General features: G+C 48.6%; 1 protein-coding gene and 1 pseudogene across 1 annotated transcript; both read right to left on the bottom strand.

The window, feature by feature from the left end:
* Positions 1-16,605: 16,605 nt before the first annotated feature.
* Positions 16,606-22,090, bottom strand: part of LOC147118760 (uncharacterized) — a 28,029-nt pseudogene continuing 22,544 nt past the window's right edge.
* Positions 17,148-18,238, bottom strand: LOC147118761 (uncharacterized). Its single transcript, XM_085984587.1, has one exon. It carries the CDS (start codon positions 18,081-18,083, stop codon positions 17,394-17,396), a length of 690 nt encoding a protein of 229 aa, XP_085840713.1. The 5' UTR covers positions 18,084-18,238; the 3' UTR covers positions 17,148-17,393.

Raw genomic sequence — 22,090 nt, 5'->3', positions numbered from 1 at the left:
TGGTTCCCCTCCCTCTCCTCCCCTGAAGGTGCTGACTCTGGCTGGGTTCAGTTCTACACTCACTGGTTCCCTTCCCTCTCCCCCCCTGAAGGTGCTGACTCTGGCTGGGTTCAGTTCTACATTCACTGGTTCCCCTCCCTCTCCTCCCCTGAAGGTGCTGACTCTGGCTGGGTTCAGTTCTACACTCACTGGTTCCCCTCCCTCTCCTCCCCTGAAGGTGCTGACTCTGGCTGGGTTCAGTTCTACATTCACTGGTTCCCCTCCCTCTCCTCCCCTGAAGGTGCTGACTCTGGCTGGGTTCAGTTCTACACTCACTGGTTCCCCTCCCTCTCCTCCCCTGAAGGTGCTGACTCTGGCTGGGTTCAGTTCTACATTCACTGGTTCCCCTCCCTCTCCTCCCCTGAAGGTGCTGACTCTGGCTGGGTTCAGTTCTACACTCACTGGTTCCCCTCCCTCTCCTCCCCTGAAGGTGCTGACTCTGGCTGGGTTCGGTTCTGCACTCACTGGTTCCCCTCCCTCTCCTCCCCTGAAGGTGCTGACTCTGGCTGGGTTCAGTTCTACACTCACTGGTTCCCCTCCCTCTCCTCCCCTGAAGGTGCTGACTCTGGCTGGGTTCAGTTCTACACTCACTGGTTCCCTTCCCTCTCCCCCCCTGAAGGTGCTGACTCTGGCTGGGTTCAGTTCTACATTCACTGGTTCCCCTCCCTCTCCTCCCCTGAAGGTGCTGACTCTGGCTGGGTTCAGTTCTACACTCACTGGTTCCCTTCCCTCTCCCCCCCTGAAGGTGCTGACTCTGGCTGGGTTCAGTTCTACATTCACTGGTTCCCCTCCCTCTCCTCCCCTGAAGGTGCTGACTCTGGCTGGGTTCAGTTCTACACTCACTGGTTCCCCTCCCTCTCCTCCCCTGAAGGTGCTGACTCTGGCTGGGTTCAGTTCTACAATCACTGGTTCCCCTCCCTCTCCTCCCCTGAAGGTGCTGACTCTGGCTGGGTTCAGTTCTACACTCACTGGTTCCCTTCCCTCTCCCCCCCTGAAGGTGCTGACTCTGGCTGGGTTCAGTTCTACATTCACTGGTTCCCCTCCCTCTCCTCCCCTGAAGGTGCTGACTCTGGCTGGGTTCAGTTCTACACTCACTGGTTCCCTTCCCTCTCCCCCCCTGAAGGTGCTGACTCTGGCTGGGTTCAGTTCTACATTCACTGGTTCCCCTCCCTCTCCCCCCCTGAAGGTGCTGACTCTGGCTGGGTTCAGTTCTACATTCACTGGTTCCCCTCCCTCTCCTCCCCTGAAGGTGCTGACTCGGGCTGGGTTCAGTTCTACACTCACTGGTTCCCCTCCCTCTCCTCCCCTGAAGGTGCTGACTCTGGCTGGGTTCAGTTCTACACTTGTACAAAAGTAAATTACTGCGGCTGCTGGAAATCTGAAATAAAACAGATAATACTGGAAATACTCAGGGCAGCATCTGTGGAGAGAGAAACAGAGTTAACGTTTCAGGTCAATGACGTTTCATCAGAACTGTAAGATTTTAGCAATGTAACAGGTTTTAAGATGGACCTCGTAGCCGAGGGAAGGATGGAAATTGGAAGTAAAGTTGATTAAGTTTTCCAGTTCCGGATGAGAGCAGGAACCTGTGGTGTATGTAACCTGTTCCACCTTAAGAGAACTACTTTAAGAGATGTACTACTTTCTCTTGGCTGCTGTATACTGTAATACCGGTGGTGACCACACCGGTATGTAAGTGTTGTGTAAGGATTTGCTGGGCAGTTCAGCCCTGACCTTCGAATAGTAAAGACCTGTTAAAAGTTATTCTTGTTGTCTGTGTCCAGTGATTGATCCTAAACATAACTGGGACATACAGACTCAACAGAACCGACACTGATACAGTTATCAATGTACCGGAAAAAGAGGTGAGGGAGGGAACCCGAGTAGGACTGGAACAAAGAATGTTCCACATATCCCATGAAAAGGCAGGCATAGCTAGGACCCATGTGGGTTCCCACAGCAATGCTTTTATTTGGAGGAAGTGAGTGGAGTCAAAGGAGAAGTTGTTCAATGTGAGAACAAGTTCAGCCAGGCGGAGGAGGGTGGTGGTGGATAGGGACTGGTTGGGCCTCTGTTCAAGGAAGAACCGGAGCGCCCTCAGGCCATCCTGGTGGGGGATGGAGGTGTAGAGGGATTGGACGTCCATGGTGAAAAGGAGGAGGAGTGAAAGGGGCCAGGAAACTGGTAAATGTTAAAGTGGCGGAGGGCGCTTACACCTTGGTCCACTCTTCAATCATCTCCAACACAGGAGTTCCTCAGGGCAGTGTCCTATTCCCAGCCATCTTCAGCTGCTTTATCAATGGCCTTCCCTCCACTATAGGGTCAGAAGTGGGGAAGTTTGCTGATGATTGCACATTGTTCAGTTCCATTTGCAACTCCTCAGATAATGAAGCAGTTTGATGCCCGCATGCAGCAAGACCGGGACGACATTCAGGCTTGGGCTGATAAGTGGCAAGAAACATTCGCGCTACACAAGTGCCAGGCAATGACTATCTCCAACAAGCGAGAATCTAACCACCGCCCCTTGACATTCAACGGCATTACCTTCGCCGAATCCCCCACCATCAACATCCTGGGGGTCACCATTGACCAGAAACTTAACTGGACCAGCCACATAAATACTGTGGCAACAAGAGCAGTTCAGAGGCTGGGTATTCTGCGGCTAGTGTCTCACCTCCTGACTCCCCAAATCCTTTCCAAGGCACAAGTCAGGAGTGTGATGGAATACTCTCCACTTTCCTGGATGAGTGCAGCTCCAACAACACTCAAGACGCTCGACACAATCCAGGACAAAGCAGCCCGCTTGATTGGCACCCCATCCACCACCTTAAACATTCACTCCCTCCACCACCGGCGTACCGTGGCTGCAGTGTGTACCATCTACAAGATGCACTGCAGCAACTCACCAAGGCTTCTTCAGCAGCACCTCCCAAACCCGCGACTTCTACCACCTAGAAGGACAATCCTAAACTAGGGTCCTAAATCTAAACAAAGGAAACTACAAAGGTATGAGGAGTGAGTTGGCTATGATAGATTGGGGAGCTTCATTAAAAGGCATGACGGTGGATAGGCAATGGCTAACATTTAAGAAACGAATGCTTGAATTGCAAGTTATACATTCCTTTCTGGCGCAAAAACACAAAAGGAAAACGGCCCAACCATAGCTAAATACAGAAATTAAGGACAGTATTAGATACAAAGAGGAGTCATATAAAGTTGCCAGAAAAAGTAGCAAGCCTGAGGATTGGGAGCAGTTTAGAGCTCAGCAAAAAAGGACCAAGATTTTGATTAAGAGGGGAAAAATAGAGTATGAGAGTAAACTTGCAAGGAACATAAAAGCGGACTGTAAAAGCTTCTACAAGTATGTAAAAAGGAAAGGATTAGTGAAGACAAATGTAGGTCCCTTACAGTCAGAAACGGGAGAATTTATAATGGGCAACAAGGAAATGGCAGAGCAATTAAACAAATACTTTGGTTCTGGCTTCACGGAGGAGGACACAAATAACTTCCCAGAAATGCTAGGAAACCAAGGGTCTAGTGAGCAGGAGGAATTAAAGGAAATTAGTATTAGTAAAAAATAGTGCAGGAGAAATTAGTGGGACTAAAAGCCGATAAATCCATAGGGCCTGATAATCTGCATCCCAGAGTATTAAAAGAGGCAGCCATGGAAATAGTGGATGCAGGCTCGAAGGGCCGAATGGGCTACTCCTGCTCCTATTTTTCTATGTTTCTAAAGGCAGCAGGCACAGGGGAACACCACCAGCTGCAAGTTCCCCTCCAAGTCACACACCATCCTGACTTGGAAATGTAACGCCATTCCTTCATAGTTGCTGGGTCAAAATCCTAGGGATGGGCAATAAATGCTGGCCTTTCTAGTGATGCCCACATCCCGTGAACGAATAATAAAAAAACAGCCCCTCCCCTTCCCATGCAAACACAGCAGATCCAACACATTGGCTGTAAAGCATTTTGGCATCTCTGGTGCTCTTGAAAGGCGCTATATAAATGTAAGTCTTTCTTCTTTTCTCTCTCCATAGATGCTGCCTGACCACCTGAGTATTTCCAGCATTTTCTGTTTTTATTTCAGATTTCCAGCATTCGCTGTATTTTGCTTTTGTGTTGAGATGGGGAGATACCCTCTGCCTGCAGAGCGAGAATAAAATAAATGAGTCAATAATTTTCTCCCCTGGTCACTGGGACCCTGAAGCCCCGTCCACACACTTCCTTTACAAAGATGGCCACGCAGACGCTCCATGAATCAAAATGGCGGCGCAGTGAAACTTCCAGCTTTCCTTTACAAATATGGCGACGTTAACCGGGGCCTGTTACCGGGAAAAAGCCCCGGATCTGCAAACGTGGAACCTACATATCCTTATTCGGGGCTTGCGGCCTACACCAGGTGCTTATGAAGCCCACCCCCCGGATCCATTACTCCCCTGCGACCACCACCTCTCACCTGCTGCGAAACTGTGTCTCCGGCCTGTGTCCGCTTCCAGCTCTCACCCAACTCTGATCGAAGTCATACTGCGCATGCTCCAAACACTGTCCCGCACCGCGCCTGCGCTCTGGATTCCTGTAGTGTGAATAGGGCACATTCTGCCCCGCGGGGAATGTTGGGTAATAGACCTGCCCTTGAAAGCCCCAAACAGTGACTGGAGAATAATTTTCTGTGAACCGATTGAGATAAAATTAATAAATACTTCATTCAGAAACCCAAGTGCACGGACCCTCTGCCATCGTTCAGTCTTGCAGAATCCAAGCTCAAGTCACGTGAACTCACTGGTGTCTCAGCATGCTGGGTGAATTTCTTCCCACACAGAATATTGAAACTGCCTCTCTCCAGTATGAATGCGCTGATCGTGCATCAGTTGCTTTCAACTTTGAAAGCTTTACTCACAGTAGGAGTATTTAAAGTAACAGTTCTCAATGTGGACACTCTGGAGTATCAACAGTTGAGATAATGGAATGAATCCCTGCCCACATGTGAAGTTTCTAAACGGTCTCTCTTTGGTGTGTCTGTGTTGGTGTGTCAGTAAATGGGATGATCGGTTGAATCCCTTTCCACATACAGAGCAGTGAATGTATTCACCACATTACAAACATGTGAGTGTGGTAGTAGGTGAGATGAGCGAGTGAATCTCTTTCCACGCTCAGCTGGATAACGGCCTCTCCCCGGTGTGACTATCCATGAGTTTCCACCTCAGACGGGCAACTGAATGCATTCCCACAGTCCCCACATTTACACTGTTGATTCAGGTGGGCGCACAAGTCTCACAGGCTGGACGATTGGTTGAAGGTGCGATCACACACAGAACATGTGCCCTGTTTCTCCCCACTGTGATTGGTGTTGTTTTCCTTCTATATCCAATTCCCGATGATATTCTGGTCCTGATGAATCTGGTGAATCTGTCAGATCTTGACGCAATGTTCGGTTTGAGTTTCCCATCTGCAGATCCTGTCCTGCAAATGGTGTTTACAATTGGATTGAAATTTAGAACAGACAAATCTAGTTTCTACGGAACATTATGACTCCTCCTGTCCCTCCTAAGCTGTAAATTCCCCATTCTACACATTCTCTCTCCATCCTCACTGTCTGAAAACAATGTTCATAACACCGTCTGGGATTTTGTTTTTCCCCTTCTCTCCAGAAGTTGCTGAATCTGGCTGGGTGCAAGTCCACAGACATTCGTTAACCTCTGGTGCCTCACCATCATCTGGCACAGTGAGTGTCAGCAGGATTTCCACTGTGGTCGGCATCACAGCCGAGTCCAATCCTGCCCTCAATTGACATCCATACACTTCCCAGCTGAGGTCACTGGATCAGCATCAAGAGCAGGGGCACTGGCTCAGTTTTACTTTTATTTAGATTAGTGGTACTGAGGGCCCTGAACTGCTGCCTTGGCTGAGATCAACTAACAGCATAGATCAAGGATTGAACTTGGGACCTTCCCAGTCAGTAGTGCAGAGTGTTTTAAAGTGGGGAGGGGGGTTGGAACAGAATATTTTGAAACAAATATCACTGCACCTTTAAACAAAACCTTCGTCAAAGTGCAAAATTCTAAAGTCTTTCAAAATTACACATGCAAGTCAAATGGATCTTCAAAAAGAGTGAGATATTTTAGAAAGGCTGAAGTCACTAAAATAGACAGATTTACAATCACTGCATGAGTACAGAAGGGAGCGACTGTTAACAGGAGCTCTGTCAGTGAAGTGCTCCGACACTCCAAGATAAACCAGACTGTCCCTTTAACTATAAATATGCAAAGAAAAGGGGTCACTGTCCCTTTAAATATATGCCCCATTCCCCCAGGCAGTGGGAGGAGGAACAGTGTGTGGTCTCTTTATAACCTGACCCAACAGGCCTCTCGCAGGAGCCCACTCTATGTGGGGCGAGGCCTCGGGAACCAGCTCTCTGTGGGGATCACTTACACTGAGACACCAAATCCAGGGACCACTTACATTGAGACACCAAATCCAGGGACCACTTACACTTACACTGTGACACCAAATCCAGGGACCACTTACACTGAGCCACCAAATCCAGGGACCACTTACACTGAGACACCAAATCCAGGGACCACTTACACAGAGACACCAAATCCAGGGACCACTTACATTGAGACATCAAATCCAGGGACCACTTACACTGAGACACCAAATCCAGGGACCACTTACACTGAGACACCAAATCCAGGGACCACTTACACTGAGACACCAAATCCAGGGACCACTTACACTGAGACACCAAATCCAGGGACCACTTACACTGAGACACCAAATCCAGGGACCACTTACACAGAGACACCAAATCCAGGGACCACTTACACAGAGACACCAAATCCAGGGACCACTTACACTGAGACACCAAATCCAGGGACCACTTACACTGAGACACCAAATCCAGGGACCACTTACAGTGTGATACCAAATGAAGAAGGACGTGTCCAGTGACACTGGCATCATCAATAGTTGTTTCTATAACTAACCCTCTAATCTTAACCCGTTAACATAACCACGAACCTCTAATCCTAACTACTATCCCCTAGTCCTAACCACAACCACTAACCCGTAACCATAACCACAAACCCCGAAGTGTAACACCTGCCCTGAACCCCAAGACCCCGACCACGTACCCTAATTCATTCAGCGTCAATAGTCATTGTGATGTCAGCGATGATGCAGGTTGGTCGTGTTGTCAATAGTCATTGTGATGTCAGCGATGATGCAGGTTGGTCGTGTTGTCAATAGTCATTGTGATGTCAGTGATGATGCAGGTTGGTCGTGTTGTCAATAGTCATTGTGATGTCAGTGATGATGCAGGTCGGCCGTGTTGTCAATATTCCGAACTGCGGGAAAAGGTCACCAAAGAAACCTTGAAACGAGCCGCAGGGAGTGACTTTATTTGAAGAGCAAAGGTTACAGAGTAAAGCACGCAGATTGTCGTGGGAAGGAAGGGCTCCTCTTTTCCCCTCTTCTTGCAGTTTACCTCCTCACTGTGGAGGCCCAGAGATAATGTTTACAAGGTGTGTGCAGCAGAGAGTGTTGTGTGCTTGTGGTTTATCTAATCATCACTGAGGCAGCCAGTTGTGGTTGTAAACAGATCAGGACTACAGGAGGTCCAACAAGACAGGTGCATTCCTGACCAGAATGGTAAGTGGCTCAGTCTCTGGCCCAGCCTGACTTTGTGTCCTTTCTGTTCGGACTCGTCCTTCTCATATTCAGCACATATTCCAGGGCGATATGATAGAAATGTTTAAAATGATGAAAGGTGGGATGGGGTAGACAGAAGCAGGTTGTTTCCAGTGGTTGAGAGATCAAGACAAGGAGCCTGAGATACAAGATTAAATGTAGGAGATTTGGAACAATGATCGAGAGAACCTTCTTCACAGAGTTGTGAGGCTGTGGAATTCACTCCCAGGGTCAGTGGTTGGGTAACAAGGTTCTGTGGTGACAAGTGATCCTCATGTTTTTATCCAGGACAGGCCTCAGCCCAGTCACTTGCTCCAAATGTTGATGCAATGGTTCAAGCTGAGAGGTGCCAGGGATCGGGAGCAGCAGCAGCTGTAAATAAAATCTAACTGTAAATAATCACTGATATAGTTTATCTTCATTTATTCCTATTTTAATCACTTTTGCTGAATGTGGCCCACAACAAGTGCCAGGATATCGGATCAGACCCACCATAGAAAATGAGTTTGACACCTGAGGTCGACAATGTCAACCGGATTCCCCTCATCACCAACCGAGCAACTTCTTCACAAAACTCCAGCTAGTTTGTAGACGTGACCTTGTTTTCCGGAAGCCGTGTTGAATCTCTCTAATGGCCCCTTCCCTTTCCCCAGTGATCATAAACAGCATCTCTCAGGATCCCTTCAAACATTTTCCCTGTGATCGAGGTCACACTGATGGGCCTGTAGTTCCCCGGCTCTGATCTCTCCCCGATTTGGAAAATGGGAGCGAGGTGAGCTACCTTCCAATCTCAGGGAGCAATCCCTGACTCTATGGAGCTGTTGATGATATGGGCAAGGGGCTCAGAGAGCACCGACCCATCTCTTTAAACACCCTTCAGAAGGGTCAGTGGTGGAGTTCCGAAGTTGGAGTGATCCCAGAGTAACTGTCGGGATCGCACCCCCGTGGATGTTCCGGGTCGTGTATTTTTAGTTATCCTGGTGTCTAACACACACACATCAATAAAACTGGGAATTCCTGGAAACACGCTGCAGGTTTATCTGGAGATCAAATGCCTGTTGTATGATTGTACCAGCAGTTAACAGGCTCCTGTGAACTCCTCCCTCTGCTATTTTAATACAGACTTTAACCAACTTACTTTAATCGAGTTGATGCCTGCCTTAAAATGGTAGACTCAGGACTGTCAGATAAACACTTAAAACCTTCACAGAATAATTCCATATTTAGACTGGAAACTTAAACCTGCTGTTTGTCTTTCAGTCAGGAGCAGATCGCAGTTTTACACCAATCTCTGATTTGACAACACGTTTCCAGCATTCACCGTTGTTCTTCCCGACTCTAAACATAGTTGTAAAGGAGCCTCCAGTTCCGTGCCTAGGAGCTCTGAACCATGGCAGAGAGCGGCTGGGACACATTTCTTACATACCTCAAGATTAACCCGCATGGAGACTTTGCTGTCAGTGAAGAGAGACGAGAAAGACCAAAGTGCCGTTTGCCCCTCTCAGTGTGGCCCTGACGGACTGTGTCCAGTGTTTGGTTCACTGCCACTTCTCTTCCAGGAATGCCCACCTTGAAGAAGTTCTGCTCTTCTCTTCGATGGGATTTCCGTTTGTCTCTTCAACCTTGTTCATCTTCATTGCTTTCAGTTTCCCTTCTCGTGTTTGATCAGGTATCTGCCAAGACTCAGTTTCACAGCCACATCTCTTTCCTCAGCAACTGTCTCCGGTTCCGACTTATTCCATGTGGATTCCAACTAAACTTCCACCCTTCGTGTTTCGGATCCACCCAGGATTACAAATACCTCCAAGATATTCATCGTTCCTCGAACTGCTGCTCTCGCCGCATCTTGAGATCCACCCTCAACGCCATGCGGCGCCACATGAATACTCTCGACCTCTCTGTTCAGCAGCACCGGCGAACTCTATCTCAAAGCTGTCTGGGTCCACAGTTCCATTTCATCCTTCGACTCATCTGACGCTTCAACAAAAAAATTGTTTCCTCCTTTCTGATGTCAAGGATCGCAAGCTTCATCAACTCTTGAACACCAACGCCCCTCCGGAACCTTCTTCCCCTTCACGTTCCTCTGACCCCCCCCTTCTCCCAATCTCACCCCCTGCTGTGTTTTCACCATCCCCTCTCTGACCCGGAACGATCAGTCCTCAGCAAAGGCCTGAACTTCATCCCCTTACGCCCCCACCTCAATGAACTTCGAGCTCGGCATGATGCTGAACTCTTTTCCGCCGCCTTCGCCTCCATGCCCACTTCTTTGGCCAGGAATCTTCCCCCCACACGGCTGACCCTTTCTCCTGCTTTCAGAATTCTCGTTCTACCTGGACCCCTCCCCCTGGCCTCTTACCCTCTCTAGATCTTTTCATCGCTAACTGCCGCCGCGACATCGGCCATCTCCATTTCTCTGCTCCCCTCACTCACTGCAACCTACCTCCCTTTGAACTTGCAGCACTCCATTCTCTTAGATCCAACCCGACATTGTCATTAAACCCACTGACAAGGGTGGTGCTGTTGTTGTTTGGCGAAACGACCTCTACCTAGCGGAAGCTGAACGCCAACTCTCCGACACCTCCTCCTACCTTCACCTGGACCATAAGCCCATCACCGAACATCAAGCCACAGTTTCCAAGACTGTCACTGACCTCATCTCCTCTGGAGATCTTCCCCCCCGCGGCCACCAACCTCATAGTTCCCCAACCCCGCACAGCCTGCTTCTACCTCCTTCCCAAGATCCACAAACAGGACTGCCCTGGTAGACCCATCGTTTCAGCCTGTTCTTGCCCCACGGAACTTATCTCTTCCCATCTCGACTCTATTTTTTCCTCCCCTTGTCCAGTCTCTTCCCAACTACATCCGCGACTCTTCTGACGCCCTCCATCACTTTAACAATTTCCAGTTTCCTAGCTGATATACCTATCAATTCAGTTCATGAAAAGCGACGAGTTAAGTTAGTAACTATAGGTTTTTATTGGCTAAATAACAGGGCCCACCCTCGTGGGTGATCGGATCCAACAAGGAGGAATACCAGCCAGTCGGCCACCTTTATACCTGGGCAAGCAGGCGTAGCCATGGGCGGAGTCAGCTGTGGTCAGCCCAGGTATAACAGCGTGGCAAGAGGTGACCTTGTGTAGTGATACAACAGTGTAAACAGTGATAACCATAGTGTAACGATATAAACAGTGATAACCATAGTGTAACGATAGTGAACGATAAAAGTGGTTTACCACACTAGCCCCAACCGCTTCCTTTTCACCATGGACGTACAATCCCTCTACACCTCCATCCCCCACCAGGATGGCCTGAGGGCGCTCAGCTTCTTCCTTGAACAGAGGCCCGACCAGTCCCCATCCACCACCACCCTCCTCCGCCTGGCTGAACTTGTTCTCACATTGAACAACTTCTCCTTTGACTCCACTTATTTCCTCCAAATCAAAGGTGTTGCTATGGGAACCTGCATGGGCCCTAGCTATGCCTGCCTTTTTGTGGGATATGTGGAACACTCTTTGTTCCAATCCTACTCGGGTCCCCTCCCTCACCTCTTTTTCCGGTACATTGATGACTGTATCGGTGTCGGTTCCTGCTCTCGCCCTGAACTAGACAATTTCATTCAATTTGCCTCCAATTTCCACCCTTCCCTCACCTTCACATGGTCCATCTCCGACTCTTCCCTTCCCTTCCTCGACTTCTCCGTCTCCATCTCTAGGAATAGGTTATTGACCCACATTCACTACAAGCCCACTGACTCCCGCAGCTACCTGGAGGACTACACTTCCTCCCACCCCGCCTCCTGTAAGGACTCTATTCCATTCTCCCAGTTTCTCCCTCTCCGCCGCATCTGCTCCGACGATGCCACCTTCCACACCAGTGCTTCCGACATGTCTTCCTTTTTCCTCAACCGTGGATTCCCTTCTACCGTGGTTGATATGGCCCTCGACCAGGTCCGTTCTATCTCCCACACTTCTGCCCTCACCCCTGTCCCTCCCTCCCGGAACCATGATAGGGTTCCCCTTGTCCTCACCTTTCACCCCACCAGCCTCCACATTCAATGAATCATCCTCCACCATTTCCACCACCTCCAACGTGATCACACCACCAAACGCATCCTCCCCTCCCCTTTCAGCATTCCGTAGGGACCGCTCCCTCCGAGACACCCTAGTCCACTCCTCTATCACCCCCAGCACTCCTTCCCCTTCGCCTGGCACCTTCCCGTGCAAACGTAGGAGATGCAACACCTGCCCTTATACCTCCTCCCTTCCCACTGTCCAGGGCCCCAAACACCCCTTCCAGGTGAAACAGTGATTTATTGTACTTCTTGCAATCTAGTATCCTGTATTCGCTGCTCACGATGCGGTCTCCTCTACATTGGGGAGACCAAACGCAGATTGAGTGACCGTTTTGCGGAACACCTCCGTTCAGTCCGTAAGGGTGACACCGAGCTTCCGGTCGCCTGTCACTTTAATTCACCGCCCCATTCCCCCTCAGACCTCACCGTACTCGGGCTCTTGCATTGTTCCATGGAAACCCAGCGTAAGCTCGAGGAACAGCACCTCATCTTCCGATTAGGCACTTTACAGCCTTCTGGACTCAACATCGAGTTCAACAATTTCAGATCATAACCTCGGCCCCTATTACATTTTTACTTATATTTTTTATCCACACCTTTGTTTTGTGCCCTTCCTTTTTTTTTCTCTCCCACATGGCAGCTGTCTCCCATTCTGCCAGCACATCTCACACCTAATCTAGAGCCGTCTTTTGTCTCCACTAGTCCTATCACCATCTCGTCTCGTTTTGAATACCTCTTAATGTCTCTTCACTTCTCTTTTGTTCTTTCATCCCCATTTCCCAGCCCCCAAACTGGCCTTTTAATCGGTTTCATTTCCTGTGTTTTTTCAGTCCTGACGAAGGGTTTCGACCTGAAATGTTGACTCTATTTCTCTCTCCACGGATGTTGCCTGGCCTGCTGAGTTTTTCCAGCATTTTCTGTTGTTTCTCCAGTCCCTTGTTCAGGGCCCGGGGCCAGGGGAGGCTGTGGGCCTTTGTTCCCCTTATTGGACACAAGGCTCTTTGTCTCACAACACACTGGCTCAGATTTTACTATAGGCTTTTAAAATTCATGAATAAAAGCAGATAAACCCGTGCTTCTGTAGAACAAACGTTTTAATATTTGGGAGTAAAAGTACAAGTTTCTTTCCCTCTGGGGAATTTATTATTAGTTCCAGGAAACAACAACAACCACTTGTATTTATAAAGCGCCTTTAATGTAGTAAAACGTCCCAAGGCTCTTCACAGGATCGTTATAAAACAAAATTTGACACCGAGCCACATAAGGAGATATTCAGGCAGATGACCAAAAGCTTGGTCAAAGAGGTAGGTTTTAAGGAGCATCTTAAAGAAGGAGAGAGAGGTAGAGAGATGGAGAGGTTTAGGGAAGGAATTCCAGAGCTTAGGGCCCAGGCAACTGAAGGCACGGCCACCAATGGTGGAGCGATTAAAATCGGGGATGCTCAAGAGGCCGGAATTAGAGGAGCGCAGATATCTCAGGGGGTTGTAGGGGCTGGAAGAGATTACAAAGATAGGCAGGGGCGAGGCCATGGAGGGATTTGAAAACAAGGATGAGAATTTTAAGGATGCGACACTTGAGGAAAAGCAGGGAGTGGGGGAGGGTCAAGCCCTTATGGGACAGGGTCGTTAATTCTGTTCTGCGACAGTTACTGGGACAGACTGTATCTCCCCCTCTCCTCCACACAGGGATTTGTGGTAGTTAAAGGGACAGCGACTCTCCTTGTTCTGTGAGATTGTAATTAATGGGACACTACTCTCAGATGGCTGCGAACTTTTAGTGTCGCCAGCCTTTCTAAAACATCTTCCTTTCTTTGAGGATCTGTGTGAACTCGCTGGTGACTCAGCAGGTTGGATGAACTCTGAAACCTCTTTGCACAGTCAGAACATTTAAAGGGTCTCTCATCGGTTCTGGGGCAGGAGGTATCTGGTTAACAGTGATCACAATATCATTAGGTTTAAAGTAGTTATGGAAAGGGACAAAGAAAAATCATCGGTGAAAATACCCAGCTGGAAGAGAGCCAATTTCAGTGATGTGAGAAGGGATCGAGCACAGGTGGACTGGAAACAAAGATTGTCCAGGAAAACAGTGAATGACCAATGGCAGGGCATCAAGGCTGAGATAGTTCGGGTAAACATAGAAACACAGAAGATAGGAGCAGGAGTAGGCCATTCGGCCCCTCGAGCCTGCTCCGCCATCCAAACTCAGTATCCTGTCCCTGCTTTCTCCCCATATCCCTTGATCCCTTTAGCCTTAAGAAATATATCCAACTCCTTCTTGAATATATTTAACGAATTGGCCTCAACTGCCTTCTGTGGTAAAGAATTCCACAGGTTCACCACTCTCTGGGTGAAGAAATTCCTCCTCATCTCTGTCCTAAATGGCTTACCCCTTATCCTTAGACTGTGATCCCTGGTTCTGGACTCCCCAACCATCAGGAACATCCGATGGTGTTCAATCCAAGCATATTCCCATTAGGAGGAAAGATGGGGCATCCAAAGATAGATCTCCCTGGATGAGAAAGGATATTGAGGTTAGAATAAAACAGAAAAAGGAGGTTTACGACAAATGTCAGGTACAGAATACAGTCAAAAACCAGGAGAATACAGAGAGTGCGGGGAAATTGAAACAGGATATAAGAAGGGCAAAGAGACAATATGAGAAAAGATTAGCGGGCAACATAAAAGAGAACCCAAAAATCTTCTGTAAACATATGAAAAGTAAAAGGACAGTTAAAGGAATGGTGGGGCCGATTAGGGACCAAATAGGAGCTCATCATACGGAGGCAGAGGGTGTGGCTGAGGTACTGAATGAGTACTTAGCATCTGTCTTCACAAAAGAGGATGAGGTTAATGTCGCAGTAGAGGAGGGGGGAGTAGAGAAATTGGATAAAAATAGATAGAAAGGAGGTGCTCAATAGGTTGTCATCACTCAAAGTTAACAAGTCACCCGGTCCAGATGTGATGCATCCTAGATTGCTGAGGGAAGCTAGGGTGGAGATAGCAGAAGCTCCGACCACAATCTTTCAATCTCCCTCAGATATATGGGAGTGGTGCCAGAAGACTGGAGGATTGCAAATATTACACCCTGTTCAAAAAAGGGGAGAGGGATCAACCTGGTAACTACAGGCCAATCAGTCTAATGTCAGTGGTGGGTGAACGACTAGAGACCATTGTCAAGGACAAAATTAATTCTCACTTGGAGAAGCATGGGTTAATAAGGGGCAGCCAGTATGGATTTGTTAAAGGTAAATCATATCTGACTAACCTGATTGAGTTCTTTGATGAAGTAACAGAGGGTTGATGAAGGTAGTGCAGTAGATGTTGTATATATGGACTTTCAAAAGGCATTTGATAAAGTACCACATAAGAGACTTACTCGGAAAATAGAAGCACAGGGAATTAAAGGGCTGATGGTAATTTGGGTATAATTGGCTAAGGGAGAGGAGACAGTGAGCAGTGCTGAGGGATGTTTTTCTGACTGGAGGGAAGTATGCAGTGGGTTCCCCCAGGGGTCGGGATTAGGACCATTGCTTTTCTTGTTATATATAATTGACCTGGACTTGGGTATAGGTGTACAAGTTTGAAGTTTACGGATGATACAAAACTTGGCAACACAGTAAATAGTGAGCATAGTAGTAGCAGACTTCAGGAGGACAGAGACAGACTGTGAAATGAGCAGACACAAGGCAGATGAAATTAAATGAGGATAAGTGTGAAGTGATGCACTTTGGGAGAAACAACAGGGAGAGGCCGTATAATCTAAATGGGACTATTTTGAGGGGGTGCAAGAGCAGAGGGACCTGGGGGTCCATATTCACAAATCTTTGAAAGTGCCACGGCAAGTTGGTGAGGCGGTTCAGAAAGCGTATGGGATACTTGGCTTTGTAAATAGGGCCATTGAATACAAAAACAAGGAAGTTACACTAAACCTTTACAAATCACTAGTTAGGAACATAGGACAGGAGGAGGCCATTCAGCCCCTCGAGCCTGTTCCGCCATTCAATGAAATCATGGCTGACCTGTGACCTAACTCCATACACCCGCCTTTGGCCCATATCCCTTAATACCTTTGGGTAACAAAAACCTATCAATCTCAGATTTAAAATTAACAATTGATCTCGCATCAATTGCCGTTTGCGGAAGAGAGTTCCAAACTTCTACCACCCTTTGTGTGTAGAAGTGTTTCCTAATTTCACTCCTGAAAAGTCTGGCTCTAATTTTTAGACTATGTCCCCAGTCCTAGAATCCCCAACCAGCGGAAATAGTTTCTCTCTATCTACCCGATCTGTTCCCCTTAATATCCTGAAAACTTCGATCAGATCACACCTTAACCTTCTAAATTCTAGGGAATACAACCCTAATTTGTGTAATCCCGCCTCGTAACTTAACCCTTGGAGTCCGGGTATCATTCTGGTAAACCTACGCTGCACTCCCTCCAAGGCCAATATATCCTTCCTAAGGTGTGGGGCCCAGAACTGCTCACAGTACTCCAGGTGTGGTCTAACCAGGGTTTTGTACAGCTGCAGGGTTTTGGCCTCAGCTGGAGTCTTGTGTACAGTTCTGGGCACCACACTTTAGGAAGGATGTCAAGGCCTTAGAGAGGGTACAGAGGAGGTTGACCAGGATGGTACCAGGGATGAGGGACTTCAGTTATGTGGAGAGATTGGAGAAGCTGGGATTGTTCCCCTTAGAGCAGAGAAGGTTAGGAGGAGACCTAATAGAGGTATTCAAAATGATGAGGGGTTTTGATCGAGCAAGTAGGGAGAAACTGTTCACTCTGGCAAGTGGGTCGGTAACCAAAGGTCACAGATTTAAAATAGTTGCTAAAAGAACTATAGGGGAAATGAGGAGAATTGTTTTCACACAGAGGGTTGTTAAGATCTGGAACGCACCATCTGAAAGGATGCTGGAATCAGGTTCCACAGGAACTTTCAAACGGTAATTGGACATGTACTTGAAGAGGACTAGTTTGCAGAGTTCTGGGGATAAAGCTGGGGTTTGGGACTAAATTGGACAGCTCTTTCAAAGAGCCGGCACAGACACGATGGGCTGAATCACCTCCTTCTGTGCTGTTAGATTCGATGATCAGTGTGAAGACACTGGTGTCTCTTAAGGTTCTTAGAGCTTTTAAAGCTCTTCCCACAGTCAGAACATTTAAACGGTCTCTCGTCAGTGTGAACAAGCTGGTGTTCCAGGAGGGTGGATGACTGAGTGAATCCCTTCTCACACACGGAGCAGGTGAACGGTCTCTCCCCAGTGTGAACTCGCTGGTGTCTCTTCAGCTTCCCGGCGCTTTTAAATCTCTTCCCACAGTCAAAACATTTAAAGGGTCTCTTGTCAGTGTGAACTCGCTGGTGTACCAGCAGGGTGGATGACCGAGCGAATCCCTTCCCACACTCGGAGCAGGTGAACGGCCTCTCCCCAGTGTGTAGGTGTCACTTAAGCTCCCCGGAGCTTTTAAAGCTCTTCCCACAGTCAGAACATGTAAAGGGTCTCTCGTCAGTGTGAACAAGCTGGTGTGACAGCAGTTGGGATGACTCAGTGAATCCCTTCCCACATTCAGAGCAGGTGAATGGTCTCTCGTCAGTGTGAACTCACTGATGTACCAGCAGGTGGGACGACTGAGTGAATCCTTTCCCACATTCGGAGCAGGTGAACGGCCTCTCCCCAGTGTGAACTCGCTGGTGTAGCGTGAGCATCTGGCGGCTTTTAAAACTCTTCCCACACTCAGAACATTTAAAGGGTCTCTTGTCAGTGTGAACAAGCTGGTGTGTCTGCAGGGTGGATGATTCAGTGAATCGCTTCCCACATTCGGAGCAGGTGAATGGTCTCTCCCCAGTGTGTAGGTGCTGGTGTGTCTTCAGTGCCCCAGAGCTTTTAAAGCTCTTCCCACAGTCAGAACATTTAAAGGGTCTCTCATCAGTGTGAACAAGCTGGTGTTGCACCAGAGCCCCAGGGCTTTTAAAATTCTTCCCACAGTCAGGACAGTTAAATGGTCTCTCCCCAGTGTGAACTCGCTGATGTGTTTGCAGGTGGGATGAACAAACAAATCCCTTTCCACACACGGAGCAGGTGAACGAACTGTCCCTGGTGTGACAGCGCCGTTGAACTTCCAATGCAGACGGGGAACTGAATCCCTTCCCGCCGTCCCCACCTTTACCCGGTTTCTCCCTGGTGTGACGGTGCATGTGTCTCGTCAGGTCAGGCGATCGGCTGAATCCGCGTCCACACACCGAACATGTGTGCGGTTTGTCATCGCTGCGATCGCTGCTTTCTCCTTCCATGTGCAAAGGCCAATGATATTCAGGTCTGGATGAATCGAGCGACTCTGTCAGATCTTGACGTGATGCTTGGTCTGAGCTTCCCGCCTGTAACTGCTCCACTTCTATAACCCTGTAAATTGAGATCAGAAAAGGATCAGAGGCAAACTGTTGTTTAATTTTCCTCTTTCCAACCCTAGGGACAGTGAAGCTGATTTTAAGGCTCCAGTTGCTGCACAGGTTGGTTGAAAGGATCAGCAGTAATGGCGGCTGTAATACCCACAAGCCCCCGCGCTCCAGAAAGCGCTCTATTGACTGAGTCCCGCGCATGTGCTCATGGGCCCCGCGCTCTCCCTCCTGCTGCTCAATCGTCCGTCCCGATCGGTCTGCAACGCGCATGCTCAGCGCACAAAACCCCGCGGTTGGAACATCGGGCGCGCATGCGGAACCGCAACATCTGGTACGCGAGCGCGGCTCAGGTGGGGGCGAGTCGGTGTTTCACCTCAGCCGCCAGGGAGGTGCGCATGCGCAGGACGACCCAACATTCTTCCTCTCAGCAATCACTCCCTCATTTCTGTACTAAAAACAGAAAATGCTGGAAATACTCAGCAGGTCAGGCAGCATCTGTGGAGAGAGAAACAGAGTTAACGTTTCAGGTCGATGACCTGTCGTCAGAACTGCTTGTTCTTTAGTGTCAGCCAGTGGCTCAGTTGGTAGCACTCTCGCCTCTGAGTCAGAAAGTTGTGGGTTCAAGTCCCACTCCAGAGACTTGAGCACAAAAATCTAGGCTGACACTCCAGTGCAGTGCTGAGGGAGTGCTGCACTGTCGGAGGTGCCATCTTTTGGATGAGACGTTAAACTGAGGCCCTGTCTGCTCTCTCAGGTCGATGTAAAAGATCCCATGGCACTATTTCGAGAAAGAAAGACTTGCATTTATATAGTGCTTTCATGACCACCAGATGTCTTGAAGTGCTTTACAGCCAATGAAGTACTACAATGAAGTAGTCACTGTTGTAATGTGTGAAAGAGCAGGGCAGTTATCCCCAGTCTCCTAGCCAATGTTTATCTCTCAATCAACATAAAAAGATAGATTATCTGGTCATTATCACATTGCTGTTTGTGGGAGCTTGCTGTGCGCTAATTGACTGCTGCGTTTCCTACATTACAACAGTGACTACACTTCAAAAGTACTTCATTGGCTGTAAAACACTTTGGGATGTCCGGTGGTGGTGAAAGGCGCTATATAAATGCAAGTCTTTCTTCACTGGTCTCACCAGCGACCTCTTCTAGCTGATGGTTGATTGACATTACAAGAGGATTTGAGTACAGGAGTAAAGAAGTCTTACTCCAATTATATAGGGCCTTGGTGAGACCACACCTGGAGTATTGTGTACAATTTTGGTCTCCTTACCTAAGGAAGGATATACTTGCCATAGAGGGAGTGCAACAAAGGTTCAACGAGATCGATTCCTGGGATGGCGGGACTGTCAGGTGGTAGAGAGAAAACGGGGAATTACAGACCGGTAAGCCTGACATCGGTAGTGGGGAAAATGCTAGAGTCCATTGTAAAAGATGTAATAGCAGAGCACTTGGAAAACAGTGACAGGATCGGACAAAGTCGATATTGATTTACAAAAGGTAAATCGTGCTTGACTAATCTACTGGAATGTTTTGAGGATGTAACTGGTAGAATAGATAAGGGAGAACCAGTGGATGTGGTGTATTTGGACTTTCAGAAGGCTTTCGATAAGGTCCCGCATAAGAGATTAACGTGTAAAGTTAAGGCACATGGGATTGTGGGCAAAGTATTGACTTGGATAGAGAACTGGTTGGCAGACAGGAAGCAAAGAGTTGGAATAAATGGCTCTTTTTCCGAGTGGCAGGCAGTGACTAGTGGGATCGGTCCTAGGACCCCAGATATTCACAATATATATTAATGATCTAGACAAGGGAACTAGATGTAATATCTCCAAGTTTGCAGACGGCACAAAGCTGGGTGGGCGTGTATGCTGTGAGGAGGATGCCGAGAAACTCCAGTATGATTTGGACAGGTTGGGTGATTGGGCAGATGCATGGCAGATGCAGTATAATGTGGATAAATGCGAAGTTATCCAGTTTGGTGGCAAAAAACAGGAAGGCAGATTATTATCTGAACGGCAATAGATTGGGAGAAGGGGAAGTGCAGCGAGACCTGGATGTCCTTGTGCACCAGTTGCTGAAGGTAAGCATGCAGGTGCAGCAGGCGGTTAAGAAGGCAAATGGTATGTTGGCCTTTGTAGCGAGAGGGTTCGAGGACAGGAACAAGGATGTCTTGCTGCAGTTGTACAGGGCCTTGGTGAGTTCACACCTTGAGTATTGTGTGCAGTTTTGGTCACCTTATCTGAGGAAGGATGTTCTTGCCATGGAGGGAGTGCAGCGAAGATTCACCAGACTGGTACCTGGGATGGCAGGAATGATGTATGAGGAGAGATTGGGTCAACTGGGCTTATTCTCGCTGGAGTTTAAAAGAATGAGAGGGGATCTCATTGAAACTTATAAAATTCTAACAGGACTAGACAGACTAGATGCAGGAAGGATGTTCCCGATGGTCGGGGAGTCCAGAACCAGGGGTTACAGTCTAAGGATAAGGGGTAAGCCATTTAGGACAGAGATGAGGAGGAATTTCTTCACCCAGAGAGTGGTGAACCTGTGGAATTCTCTACCACAGAAGGCGGTGGAGGCCAAATCATTAAATATATTCAAGAAGGAGTTAGATATATTTCTTAAGGCTAAAGGGATCAAGGGATATGGGGAGAAGGCAGGGACAGGGTACTGAGATTGGATGATCAGCCATGATCTCATTGAACGGCGGAGCAGGCTCGAGGGGCTGAATGGCCTACTCCTGCTCCTATCTTCTATGTTTCTATAGTTATCCCTCAATTAACATAACAAAATGATAGATTATCAGATTGCTGTTTGGGGAGCTTGCTGTGTGCTAATTGGCTGCTGCGTTTCCTACATTACAACAGTGACGACACTTCAAACAGTACTTTATTGGCTGTCAAGCGCTTTGGGACGTCCAGTGGTGGTGAAAGGCGCTATATAAATGCAAGTCTTTCTTTCTTCACTGGTCTTACCAGCGACCTCTGCTGGCTGACGGTTGATTGACAGCCGAGAGTCCACGCATGCGTAGGCGGGTCGGCGGTTTGGGCAGAGTCCGGCACAGCGACCCCTCCCGGTCGCCAAGTGTAATAACTGCGCATGCCCAGAGGACACCAAACCCCTCCCCCACTCGGAGCTGCGCCTGCGCAATCAGCTCCTGTCGGATGGAGTCGGCACGGGGCATTCCGGGAAAGGCCTTGGTGTCGGTTACAGAGTCGCGATCGGTGATGGAAAGTGAGTTTTCTCCGCTCCGATTGGGTGGAGAATGGCGCGGGGTGGGGGGGAGGGGTGGATCGGGAGAGAAAAAAGAGAAATAGAAAAACCTGAGAGTCCGCGAGGCCCCGGACCAAGCAGCGTCAGTTGGACTGTCACGTGATCGGCTCGGGGACATGTGACCCGTGCCCACTGCCTGATTGACAGGAGTTTCCGACCAATAGGGAGCGAGCGGGGCGGGGCTGGAGGAGCGAGCCGGCAGCGGGTACTCCAACCAATCGGGGAGCCCGAGGGGCAGGACTAGCGCCGGCTGATTGTCTCATCCGCAGGGCAGCGAGTTTCTCCAGTCCCTTGTTCAGGGCCCGGTTCCAGGGGAGGCTGTGGGCCTTTATTCCCCTTATTGGACACAAGGCTCTTTGTCTCACAACACACTGGCTCAGGTTTTAATAGAGACTTTTTAAATTCATCAATAAAAGCAGATAAACCCCGTGCTTCTGTGGCACAAACTTTCTAATATTTTATAGAATCATAGAATGGTTACAGCACAAAAGGAGGCCATTCGGCCCGTCGAGCCTGTGCCGGCACTCTGCAAGACCACTTCAGCTGGTCCCACTCCCCGCCCTTTCCCCGTAACCCTGCACATTTCTTTACTTCAGGTACTTATCCAATTCCCTTTT

The sequence above is a fragment of the Somniosus microcephalus genome, chromosome 4 (assembly GCF_052327205.1).
Source record: "Somniosus microcephalus isolate GS21.2 chromosome 4, FLI_Smic_1.0, whole genome shotgun sequence".
Lineage (NCBI taxonomy): Eukaryota > Metazoa > Chordata > Chondrichthyes > Squaliformes > Somniosidae > Somniosus > Somniosus microcephalus.
This window is presented reverse-complemented; position numbering and strand designations above follow the sequence as displayed.

Bases quoted from the DNA above. Each gene is read 5' to 3' on its own strand.
- LOC147118761 (XM_085984587.1), bottom strand. From the start codon at position 18,083: ATGGAAGGAGAAAGCAGCGATCGCAGCGATGACAAACCGCACACATGT.